The 13,396-nt window shown below is 33.2% G+C and overlaps 1 protein-coding gene across 11 annotated transcripts in view; it reads left to right on the top strand.

Moving 5' to 3' along the window:
* Nucleotides 1-13,396, top strand: part of LOC145972234 (pikachurin) — a 98,046-nt gene that overhangs the window by 56,260 nt on the left and 28,390 nt on the right. For all 11 annotated transcript variants that reach the window (XM_083100667.1, XM_083100664.1, XM_083100662.1 and 8 more), the window contains 2 exons: nt 7,534-7,735; nt 9,752-9,896. In XM_083100667.1, coding sequence (XP_082956793.1) covers nt 7,534-7,735; nt 9,752-9,896 — 347 coding nt within the window. The remainder of the gene's footprint in view (nt 1-7,533; nt 7,736-9,751; nt 9,897-13,396) is intronic.

Here is a 13,396-nt window from a genome sequence, read left to right as displayed (position 1 = left end):
AAGCGGCATTCTATATTTTTCGTATCCTCAATCGATCGATGCTACTTCGAAATACAAAGGAACACTTGGAATTATTGTTACTTGTCTGTGAATGCGCTTGTAAATCACTGCTCCTCATTAAAATAATTTTCTCGGCAGATTCATGTTAAAGTAGCCTCTTTCACAACATTTACGTCGTAATTCAAACTTGCAAAGAAAGATTATTCGAGCGCTACGATTATTCGGTTAGAAAACTCGTTTTAACTTTAGAAACAAGATATTTTTCTCGAGGACAAAAGACATTGTAAAAGCTCTAGATGTGCTACTATAGATATGTATGTACATGTAAAATATCTTGCTTCTACTTTTTCATATAATAAATTTTAACGTAAGATTTTTTTTCAGAGAATTTATTCTCCTTCAATATGTATTATACTAAGCCGTATAATATCTTGAGTCTAATATTGTTTCTCAAAATTTAATTATTTAGCTTTGATGATAAGTTAACTCATTATACTCGTTACGCAAAGGCATTCTCAAAGACAACTTTAATTCGTTTCCCCCCGTTAATCTCTCTCGATTGCCTTCCATTCTATGCCATTATTTCGCGAAATCCACATTCAAGATACGATAATTCCTATTCTGAGGATACATTTAACGCTAGATGAAATAGATTCGCTAACATCGAACACAATCATCATGTTAAATAAGTAAAGAATTTGTCAATAGTAAAATGTACAAAATAATAAAATGTAAAAATAATAAAATATTAAATATCAGATAACGATAGCAGACGTGCCACTTTAAAAGATTATTTAAAAGAATTCGCATTTATTCATCATTGAACATTGAAGATATAAAATTTTAAACGGGGTGCAATTGTGCGGAATTAATCAAATTTGTGCTCTGTGTATTTGATGCGTTAACAACGTTTGTTATCTTCGTAACAATCGCGCAAAATATCGTTCGAGAGGCCCAGTGCCTTCGCGAGAAAATATAAACTTTTTTCACGCTCATCGATGCATTTATCGATGCTCGTGAGAAAAAAAAAGCGACCCGGTCACTCGACAACCTTCACTCGACTATCGGCGAAAGGGTTACGGCGATGAGTGGGAAAAGGGGGGGAGGGAGTGGCCATTGTGTCGGCCATAATGCGAAAGGGACAAACGCAATTTGTCGCGTCACAGCGGATAGTCAATCGATTAGGTGCGGGATACGCCACAACAGGTGCATGTGCGAGCGCATGCACGACGATTGTGCCGGATTACGCGTGTAGAGATTCCCGTAATTCCAGTTTGGGGATGCGACGAGAGGTTGGCGGCTCCATTTATGCAGATCGCCCCCTGCACAACGATACGATTAATTTTAGAATTTATTTGCGCGTTCACGCAACGTTATTTTCGTTGTCGGCGAGCGGTGACGGTGGCTCATGGTCCCGATGCTCGCAATTTGAGCAAACCGACGGAAATAACGTTACGGTTGCTGTGGTCATGGGGGTATAATCCGCCAACTTTGCAAACTTCAATTACACGATCGGCGATCGTATCAATTATTCCGATTAAATGCCATGATCGCGACACATGCCGAAAATTTTCGTGCGGTATATGCGTTTCGACCATTTTCTTCGCGCATAAAGGAGCTCTCCAGAGTTTGTGAAATTTAGTATACTTCCAGTATCATATTCAGTTATCATATCAGTTTTATTTATAATCCTATACTAAACAATTATATCTATAATTGTATGTGTGTTTAAATTTTAAGTTTCATATTTTACAGCGAGATATATATTTATATAAATAAATCGATATTAAATTTCATGATATCATTTCATTTAAACAACTATTAAATGGATATTACAGTGGATAATTATGGATAATTACATAGGAAAAATAAAAAACAGAGAAAAAGAGAGAGCAAGGGAGAAATTCCATTAAAATAGTAAGAAATATTTAATTTAATTAAGAATGAAATAAGATGAAGTAAATATACACATGTTACATATATACATGTGTACAATGAATATATACATGTTCTAATTAACTAGATTGCATGGAAAATATATATGCGCATTTCAGATCTAAATAATTCAAGTGGCGGAGATTTAAGTCCCACTGACAAAGAATTCCAATTATTGTGACAGCAGGGTCGTAAAGAAAAGATCTATATTTATGACTGATCTTTTTTTTAAGAGACACGTCTGCGGGAAGAATTCCTCGATCGTTCGACATTTTTATGTATACCGCGAATAATTTAAGGCTCGTGACCAATTGAACCAACGAGATATAAGTCCATGTCAGGGACGGCTTCGTAGGTGATGAAACGGGAACGCGCGGTTCACTGCCTCCTCCTTGATTATAAAATCGATAACGCGCGGCGACATGTACGAGTCGTGCTCTCCATACCATGTTCTTCGTTGACTTATGACATACCGTTCGGCACGCGCCGACGTACGGTCCTTTTGATTGCCATTTGATATCGTCGCGCGAGAGAGAGTTAACTTTTTTCCAATTAAATTGTACTCTCCACGGATTCAATTTTCCGGCGCGACTACAAGATGATATTTGTTCGCCAAATTTTTTGACCAAATTGAAGTATACGCATGTATTAATAAAGAATGAAGTGAAAATTGATGAAACAGACACGCGAAGACGCGAACATAATGAAGGAGAGAATTTTTTTGTAATTTTTATCTTTCTAGCGTCGACAAATTATCGAAATTGAATGACACGCATTTTTCTTTTCGAATAACGATATTTCAAGCGTTAATACATTGATAAAAAGAAGTAGTAAAGATTCTGGATTTATTTTTTTTTTAAAAAAAGATTACAAGATTTTGTCGTCAAAGTTTTGAAAGAAGTGCTATTTACAACATAAATGTAAAATATCTTTTCTATATAGAAAAGAAACTTTTGCTCTGGCTTTTACGATCTCCCTTATGTAAAGTATTTAATTATGAAAATTTCAACAAAACTTCCACCATTTTTTACCTTGGATTATGCCGGATTCATGATCGTATTTGACTTTTAAGTAGTATTATCCGCTGACTGCTCAGTCTTTAGAACCCGAATGCCGGAGAATTATGGACTCGCGCTACTTGAAACGGTTCTTGAATGGTGCAACGAGTACGAAATTTCTTGGTTGGGTATATTTTCTAAAATTTTCAACGTAATTGAACGCATCTTTCAGATTTGTAACACGAATAACGAAATATGCGAATTTGTTCTGCGAAGATAAACATAAACATGCATTGTTTGCACTCAAAATACTAAAATGCATAAAACTCTCAAACGTAATAAAACAAAACGTTAAAATATTACAATCTGTTATTTCGCCACAATCTGTTAGTGCGAACTTTGTCTTATTTATGACTGTGTGTGTCGTAATCACGAACATCTATTGCAATATCAACATCGCACGTATTGTAATTGCATGTATCATAATTTCCTGTATAATCACGAAAGCTTCGTTACACGACATTACTCTTTGTATCGAATCGATAACAATGCTAACATGGGAATAGGACGCGAGTATTGACGATGATACGATTCGAATGGCCGGCGTTAATGTCCCGGAGAAAATGGCTGGCATATGTTTGTAACGTGTACCACTGATTTGACATATGATTCGTATGTTAGGGGGACGCGGGATGTCTGTCACCGCCGAATCGAATCTCTATTAATTGTCAAAATCATATGGAATTAACATGAAACATTTGCGGATACGAAGAGCTTAAACTTTACGACATTAAAACGCAATAATTGCGAATCGTGTAACCATTACACAACACATCAATATAATCGATATATGTATTTCTACATTGTATATTACGTTGTATATTATGATTTCGTACCACGCATACACACGAACTATAACTAGCTTTATTTCTCTCTATTCTACATAAATTATTATCATAAAGTTTATATTTATATCTTATGTGCTCGTGTTATCCATATATGTACATATATATGTATATACAGGGTGTCCCGAAACTAACGCTTGATATTTTAAAGGCAGATTCTCTGGCCAATTTAAAAACGATTTTTCCTCAGCGAAAATGTCGAGGGAGATCATTATTTTTTTACATATTCCCAATTTTTGTCATCATGTATCTTTCTAACTAAGCCTTAAGTTAAAATTCTATTAAGTAAACTCTACCTAAAATTAACTAAAGAATGTGACTTTATTAATATTTTATTCCCATAAGCCTTAGTTTGCGAAAAACCCTTTATTTTCAATCGTTTATAACTCGAAAACTATTAGTGCCGCGACATTTTCGCTGAGGAAAAATCGTTTTTAAATTGGCCAGAGAATCTGCCTTTAAAATATCAAGCGTTAGTTTCAGGACATCCTGTATAATGAAAAATACAATAGAAACATAAAATGATGTGTAAAAAGTACTTATCTTGCAAATGTCGATATTTTACATTTTTTAATGTAAATTGTCACTTTTTAATTATGCTTCGATGATATTTGTACGATAGAATACCGCAAATAACTTTTATTAATTAGTACATTATCACTATAATACAACATTTAATAAAACATTGAAAACATTTAAAAAAACAAACAAGAATTATGAAAAATATTAAAAAAAAAAATAAAACATAAAATCGTAGATTTACATTATGACTCATGTGTAATCCACATAATGCTCGAAAATACATTTTGGAACTACATTAACATTTCTAACAACCGTAATCTCCATCTTCTACTATCTCTCTCATCTCTCTATTTTCTCCTCTTTTCTCTAATGAAGGTTTTAATGCGAAACTTCCACGTAATAGTTCTTTAATAAAAATTGCAGGCGGCGAGGGATTTGTGGCGTATTAACGTACGACAGAGAGCTATATATACGCTTGTCAGAATTTTTAACAGTGAAGAAACGACTTTCATTAGCATTCGCGTTATGCGGGACGGCACATCGAGAGGGCCAACGTTCGGTTACGTCCACTTTGCGAGGCTCGGATGGAAACTCTACCGCGGGAGTCTTTTGATCCGCTTAATTTGCATAAAGGCACGCCTCGAATAGCGAAACGATCAATCAGGTCGCCGCGGGAAACGAATTACGATCGTAGCCTTCTCTCTTTTCGAACTGGCCGTCGTCGCTCCCGATCGCTCTCGGCTCGTTCGAGTTTACACGCCTCGCTGAACCGCAGGCGGCGGGAACGTTGTTTCCCGCGTTCCCGGAAGTTCGTTTCCCGCTTTAAGCCGAGCGCGATGCGAACGTCAGAGACGATAACTTTGGGATGTTCGATTTTAATCAATGAAACTCTTTGCCTTTTGCATCCCGCGGCGATAAAGTAACTCATTTAACTCATGTACACATCTTAAGCGCCTCTCAGTGTACACAGACCGCGGAAAAAACCAAGGTACAAAGTGAAAAAAGCCTGATAGAACGAAATTCGCTGCTAATGTGAGATCAATGTATCTCTTCTGTATCACCTTGTAATTTATTTAAATGCATTTATCGAGTGTATCGTTTGTCTTGCCTTCAACATTGATATTATATTAACAATATTATGTATTTTTTATAAATAATATTTTATCTACTATAATTATTTATTATTTGTATTATAGCCACGCGCGTAACAATATTGATTTCTTTCATCTTATTTGTATAAACTTCGTTATCACTACGTTAAAAATAAAATGGCGAAAAAGTGCACTTATATACGTGTGATTTTACAGCTACGATACTAACTAGTGGATTCTAAGCATATTGGAATGCTGTGAATGTGTAATCGAAAAGCGGATTATATTGGTTCGGGAATATAATGTACTTGTTCTACTAGTAGGAAGAAATATATGGTCCGGCTATAATTTACTTACTCTACTGTGAGAGTCGAATCTACGGTCTGCTTGCGATGTACTTGTTCTACTGCGAGGAATATATAGTCTTGCAACTCAGTTATTCAAGTGCGGATGTAGCAATTTACGGAATATTTCTCAATGGTTGGTTGGATATTTTACTATATTTTATAGTGTGAACACATAAATTAGAATAGATTATATAACTAAATCTAATTATAATTTTATATTATGCAATTACTTCATATTAGCACTCAGCACAGCTGTTCATGTTCAGCTGTGTGCATATAAAATTTAACGGTTGAAAATAATTAATTGTATATTTATATCATAATTAATTGTATATTTATATCATAATTACATGTAATTTTATTTATAGATATAACTTATATATTTATATGTTTGACATATTTATATATTCATACATATATATCATAATTTAATTAAAATTAAAATATACTTTAAATTTATTGTGATTAATAATTTTGATTGGAAAATTTTTTAACACACGTGAAAAATACATAAATTATAACATGCTACAATTTCGTATAACAAATAGTCTAGGCAAGCAATACGCCGTAAAATGTATAGGTCAAATCGATTTTACGGTATAGTAAACCAATCGATTGGAGATATTTCCTCTCGCCGTTACAACATGTCAATGTTCGATAAATTCCCTATGTCTTTTCGATATCACCGATTTGTAATTGCGTATACGATTCCGCCGGTTGAGCGGCACTTTGTTACACGATAGTGTCGAGGATTTCTGGCGCTATCAAGAACTGGAATTCCATTTCCAGGCCCCACGGGTGCAACTTTTTCTATTCTTCTGGTCCGGCCTGATTTATCGTCACCCTTACACTCACGTGCTCGGTAGGGTCGTCTTCCTACGGGTACATCCTGCGGTACACTCACGTGATTGATACGGGGTTGTAGATTGTGGGAGTGAAGGGACGTTCCGTGGAAGCCTCGTGTGCGGCCGGAATTCTCGATTTTCCGCTCTTTTCCCTTCCCGCGTATAACCTCCGAAAGTGGTCGACGGTACCGGCATGTTAACCATTCGCACGTCTCTCAACTACGAATTGCACATACTTTTCGATATTATTTCGTGATGCGTTTTGAAAAATGTATACATTAAAGTGGCGCTTTTCTAATAGCGTCACGAAAAGTAATATTTTTGGCGAATATTAATACGTTGATGCACCATAAGTGTATTGGAAATTCTCAAACTTATTGTTTTGTATCATAAAATAGTGACAAATTTTATAAAATCATCTTGCATACATATATATTATGTAAAATTGTTATTTATATAGTTAATACATTTTTTGTATTATATCTTCCTATATCTTAATAGAATTTTTATGAAAAATAATTCTAATAAATAATGAAAATGAGATATATAAGAAGTACATTTTTATAAAATGCGAATTAAAATGACATTATTTCTACTCAGTGGCATATTTTCAAAGATATAGCAAAATATGATGAAATTTTGATAAAGAAAAGAATTTTTTAATACGTTTTATAAAATCTATTTTCTATGATGTGTATTTCAGCGCATATCGATTTCTTTATTATTTTGTAATTATCATAAAAATTGATTCATAAATTCTTGCCATATCTTTGCAAATTCCTCGATACTGTAAATATATTGTTGCTAATTTAAGCCGGAAACAAATTAACAAAGTTCAAACAAATTTCGTTGAATCAGTAAAAAGACCCTTAGGTAATGTTGCGTTTCAGAGGCTGAAGTGAGATCGCCGCGTTTTACTGGATCAGGCTGGCTGGCTTTTCCTGCCTTAAGAGCCGCTTACAAACACGTGCAATTGGAGCTGGAATTTCGGCCCGAAGCGTGGGACGGGGTGCTTCTATTGGCGGGAGAACGAGACGATCTTCAGGGTGATTTTATGGCTTTGATACTTCATCATGGCTTTATCGAATTCAGGTATTTGTATTGTTTATTTACTATCATTATTATTACTAACTAACGATTCAAGGAGTTTGACGAGTTTGAGTTTGATTAGTATATTATCAATGTTTCAATTTAGATTAGAATAATTGAGTTGATATTTATATTAAAACGTTTATTCGAACAAGTATAAGCAAGAAAAAGATATTTGATTAACATTTATAACGAAATGCATTAATATGTATAAAATTAATATGTATTATAGAAGAGAGTTAAATTAATAAAAAAGGCGAGAATAAGATCAGAGTATTAATTAAAAAATTAAGAGAAGAGATCGTAAACATCGGCGAGATGCAAGGAGGATTTTACGAGCACAAACTCCTTAAATAGTCTCGAGAATGAAATTTATCGATTTTTTTTACCCCACGTCAAGAAGCAGGCGGGGTATTGAATATAAAGTTACATGGGAGACATTTTATAAAATACTTTGGCGTCATAATTTCGGAGACTTCGCCGTGAGTTTGACGTGGTCATTAATTAAACATTCCATGCCGGGACTAATTTTTCGTTTACAGCTTAATAAGCCGTAACTTAATGGAGACCGCGTAGGTACGATTTATGGGCGCGGCGCAAAAACTGAAAGTTTGCCTTTTGCAATATACTCTGATCCGGCTCCGCACCTTCTTTTTTACGGCATTTTACGCCACCCCGTCGACGGAAAAACTTTTTCGCCGTGAAAACGACGCCGTAGGATTTATTTTATAACGCACTATATAAAGTTTCGCGCTTGCACAAGTACGCGTTGTGAAGTGTTATGTCGCCATATGACATTTGTAATATTGTGTCGATGCTTCCGTGATATTATGATACATGTAATAGTGTGCATTGAATAAATTATTTACATAAAATCAAATAGAATTTTTTTGAAATTTTTAATAATTCTCAATATTCTTTATGACAAACTTGCAACAGAGATGTGTTTATTTAAATATTTAGTTAAATAAACATGTTTCTGTTGTAATTTTGTTATAAAGGGTACCGAGAATTATTAAAAATTTTTTAAAATCTTTCTATTTAACAGCAAAAATTGTTCAATTATCATATAAATATGTTTTCTAAGTACAAGTATAATAAACAAGAATGTTTGTATGACAAGTAAAAACGTTTCACACAAAATAACAGTAGCAATTATTAAAAAATAGAAAAAAGCATCGAGGATGGATTTTCGTGATAATTTCTATTGAAATTTAACAGTGCGATCAGAATAACGGAAATTTGAATCATAGATCGAATATCAAATTCATAGACACATTCATCAAACGCGTCGCGTAATTTATTCAGTAATACCAGCCGATAGTCGTCCACTGTTTCCCAGATTCGTTTCCACAATTCATTAATCGAACGCTAAATGATTAGCCATGTGGATTTGTCGTTCGATTAACTGAACGAAGAGCATTACTGTGCGCTTACGTATCAGCGGATTACTTTCGCGATGATCGTGAATGGATTACCGGATGTCGATGATGATTTCCATATTGATTATATCGGCAGCGACACCAGTAATACTTTATCCGTAGACATTATTGAACATCGGTCATATTCTTTCTCATCGTGAATGTACGAGGATGCACCATCCATTATGATATTAAGAAAGAGAGAGAGAGAACTATTTATCATTGCATTTAGCAAATTAATTAAAGTAAATTAAACTGGTTTTTCAATAATCTTTTCTACATACAAACTGTATTTATATAAAAATGAAAAAAAGAACAAAAAATATCGCAGTAGAGCAAATTTATTTGCAACGTTTTTAGAATAAACTGTTCTTTCTCACAATCACTCATTTGCAAAAATACAAAGAAAATTAAATTTGTAATTTAATTGCACGAGTTTTCCTTTTTCGCGCTCTCTTACTGCGATTAAATTCTACCGCACGCGGCAATGTATCAAAAGAACATGGTTATGAATTCCACTTCGACAATGCCTGATATTTCGCGACGTGCCTAACATTCCCAATCGATTAACATCGTCCTTGTATTTTCTGCGGTTAAGGTTCGACTGCGGCAGCGGTGTGGGTACGGTCAGGAGCACGGAAACGGTGAAGCTGAATGAGTGGAACACTCTGAGTGTCTACAGACATCGATGGGACGCCTGGATCCAGCTGAATCAGGAGAAGAGGGTGGAGGGACGATCGAAGGTGAGGGCACTTCACTTTATTTCCATCAAGGCCAGATCTTGGATATTATTTCCCGTATGTATGTGTATGTGTGTGTGTGTGTGTGTACACACACACACACACACAGATATATATATATATATATATATATATATATTATATACGCGCTTGTGTGTGTATATGTGTATGTACTGTAAATTCAATGAGGTGATCGATATTCCTTAGCGAGGCGGAACGTATATTATCGGGATTATCTGTGAGTTTATTCGAATTCTCGAGATATTCGCGACACTCGCGCGTCTCCCTCGAGAATTTCCGATGTTTTATGTAACGGCGCAATAAGGAATCGAAGTCAATTGCTTGTGATAATTCGTTGCGGTAACTCATAGCGACAAATAAGCATTTCATTTCTTTAAGTAAAATTTGGTTTAAAACGTTAATTTCCTCAAGGTGATATCTAATTAATAGAAAATGATAAATTAGACGATGAATTAGACGATTAAAATGGACGAAGTTATAATCCATAAAAGCACACAGATGAAAAAAATGCAAATGCAGATAACATCGTATGCAAATAATGGTCCTTATTTTGATTCGAATGCCATTAATGCTTACGACCAACTGTAGTAAAATAAAATTGTTTTCATTCGATGCGAAAGATTCACTTCCGAAAAGTTTAATAGCGCTGAGATGGAACCAGCATTAAACGCTGTTGTATCTCACAGAAACTTTCCGGAAACTTTAATGAGAGAATGTAGTCCGGGAATTGAAGAAACGTTCTTATAGCGAAACTTCTTTTCGAAGAATTCCATATAGGTTGCGCAAAATTTTTGACTCTTTTTTTTTGTTTTATTTTGCGTGCAAACTTCGTCGCGGATTATATCGATATGTGCTAAAACACGTTATACAATGTTACCGCAACAAAACTTCGACTTTCTTGAAAATTCTCATTTTGTTGTAGAAGCTACAAAAGCTCCGCATGAGAAATTCTCTATATTTTCACTGCCCTAGATATCACAAGAGATAAGATACGAAGAGCGTACTTTGAAAAGGAGTTGCAATTTATTATTGTCGCAATTTTCACTTTTTTAAACATTTATATATATATATATATATATATAATTTTAATATTATTTTTAAAAGAATTTTAATTTTCTCTTTTTTGAAAAGAATTTCAATTTTCTCAATCTTCCTGGTGGAATTTTAAATAGACTTTAAGAATTAAAAATGATAAAAAAAATGATAAATGAAATTCAGAACTTAGCTATAAAAATATTTACGTAAAAAAATTGGGAAATTAACATTAATAAAATGACATTCTTGTTAAAAAGGAAGCGGCAAATTGGTGGAAAAATTTGTCATTAAATGCATTAATAATGAAATCTTTTGTGCAAAAATAATCAGGAGAAAATAGAATATCTGGTGAAATATCTGGAAAATGCGATGGTGACGTAAGAAGCTAAAAGAGTACGAACGATGAGATATATCGAGACAGATGGCGGAGGTTAAAAGCGGAGAACCACACCCTGGAACTAGACCGCACCTTCTTCGATCAATCTAATCAAAAAAAAGTGCTATTGCCCGTAAAACTTGTCTGAATAAGGTACTTCCGGCCACGTAATCGTCTATCGATTTTGCTCTTTCCCATATTAATACGACCCAATCGATTGACCTCGATTGCTCGTTTAGACTTTATTAAGATAGAGCGATTTAAAAATTCGCATGATAAAAAGATAACTGACAGAATTTTAACAGTTGCAAGAATGCTTTAATTATTCCTGCATCTAAATATATATTAAAAATCGATCAGCAGAGGAACAAAAATATTCTAGAGTTGTTTAAATTAAAAAAATTTTATTCATATACTATTTCGAGAGACAAAATTATTCAAATTTTCTAAAATATTTACAAAAAATATTAACGATTAGAATTATTGATATTAATTATCAGCATTATCACAATTTAAATGTAAAAAATAAAAAGTAGTAATTGTGTTTTCTTCAAATTGAATAATTTACGCGATTATATCTGTTATATAACATGAGTATAAGCGATATCATTGTCCATTAAATAAAAATAATTATTTTACAAATATAAAAGAGAAGAAATAAAGAAAGAGAAACGATAATTACTATTGACTCAGTGATTTTACACATATTATTGAACGTAATTTATAGGCTGCAAGATTTCGATAATTGATTATATTTATTGAAGTATTTTTTATTACCTTTTAAAATTATGCATTAAATACACACACACGCACATATACTTATATTTGCATAATAGTTTAACGATATAATACAATATAATGCAATAATTAATTTTTATTTATAACATTTATGTCAGAATCAATATAATCGTGTGCCGATTAATATATTCAATTTCACAAATCATACATACATAAATAATAATTTAAATTTTTTCGATATATTTAGAATTCGGTTACAAAATTCATATTTCGAAAGTCTAACAAAATTGAGTTTAATTAAGAGTCGACGATTTAATTTATAACTCATCAGCGTGCAAGGTAACGTGACTTCTTTTTAATGCAAACGCAGTATAATGTTCTTTGACGTGTAAAGCGAGGTTGTCGGAGTTGTTTTGCAAATAAATTTGTGAATCTTATTGTTAACTAGTTCGCTCCCTGTTTTAATCGTATTCGCGACACTTGTATTATGCGCACTTTTTGTTCCTTTTTTCTTAATTTGGTTTGCATCGCTTACTCGTGATACTACGATGCTCGTTTGCCTTGTTATTTTGCAAATGAGATGCAGCGTCAGGACGAAGGATCAGAAGTGTAAGCGAAACTTGCAGAGCCTTTTTACACTGATGATAACGGATAGTCTTTCAGAGATACTTATGAACAACTAGATCACTAATTTGCAAAGTTCTTAGATGAACACTGATCTTAAGTAATGTACTTTTATGGATAAGAACAGGCATCTCAGAGTAAGTTAAAAAACATAATACAACTGAAAACAAGTGATTTCTTGTGCTCCAAGCTCTCGCATAATACAAAAAGCATAAAATATGTGTTACTAATTTTCTAAATTTCAAAGTTAATTTTATTTTAAAAATAAAATCTTTTTATACGAAAAAAATTTCTTCTACATTTTCTATTTATTTTTGCTGAATCTATTTTTAATAGATGGGAAATTATAAAATTCTTAAATGTTAAAAATTCTTTTTTAAAATTATAAAATTCTTAAAAATTAATTAATTACAAAATAACATAAGATTCTTAAAAAATAATTAAAAATTAATTAATTACAAATTTTTTCTAATTCTTCTAATCATAATGTAAACATAAATATATAAACATGATGAAAAAAATCTATAATCGAGCAAATTTCGATCAGGAGAGCAAGTCGATAAATGTCATCTACTTTTTCCGCCAATACTCTTTCTTCAACGAGTCTCACGGGCGCTCAGGATAGCAGTATGATAACGAGGAATTATCGGCTGGTTCTCAACCCATCTGTTTTTCCCAGGTTAGGTTTAATTACCTTTAAAATCGGGCA

The sequence above is a fragment of the Camponotus vicinus genome, unplaced genomic scaffold, assembly GCF_025532165.1.
Source record: "Camponotus vicinus isolate PSW18456_S1 unplaced genomic scaffold, iyCamVici1.0 SCAF_5, whole genome shotgun sequence".
NCBI classification, from domain to species: domain Eukaryota; kingdom Metazoa; phylum Arthropoda; class Insecta; order Hymenoptera; family Formicidae; genus Camponotus; species Camponotus vicinus.
The sequence above is the reverse complement of the archived record's forward strand: the minus strand, read 5'-3'. Positions and strand labels throughout refer to the sequence as shown.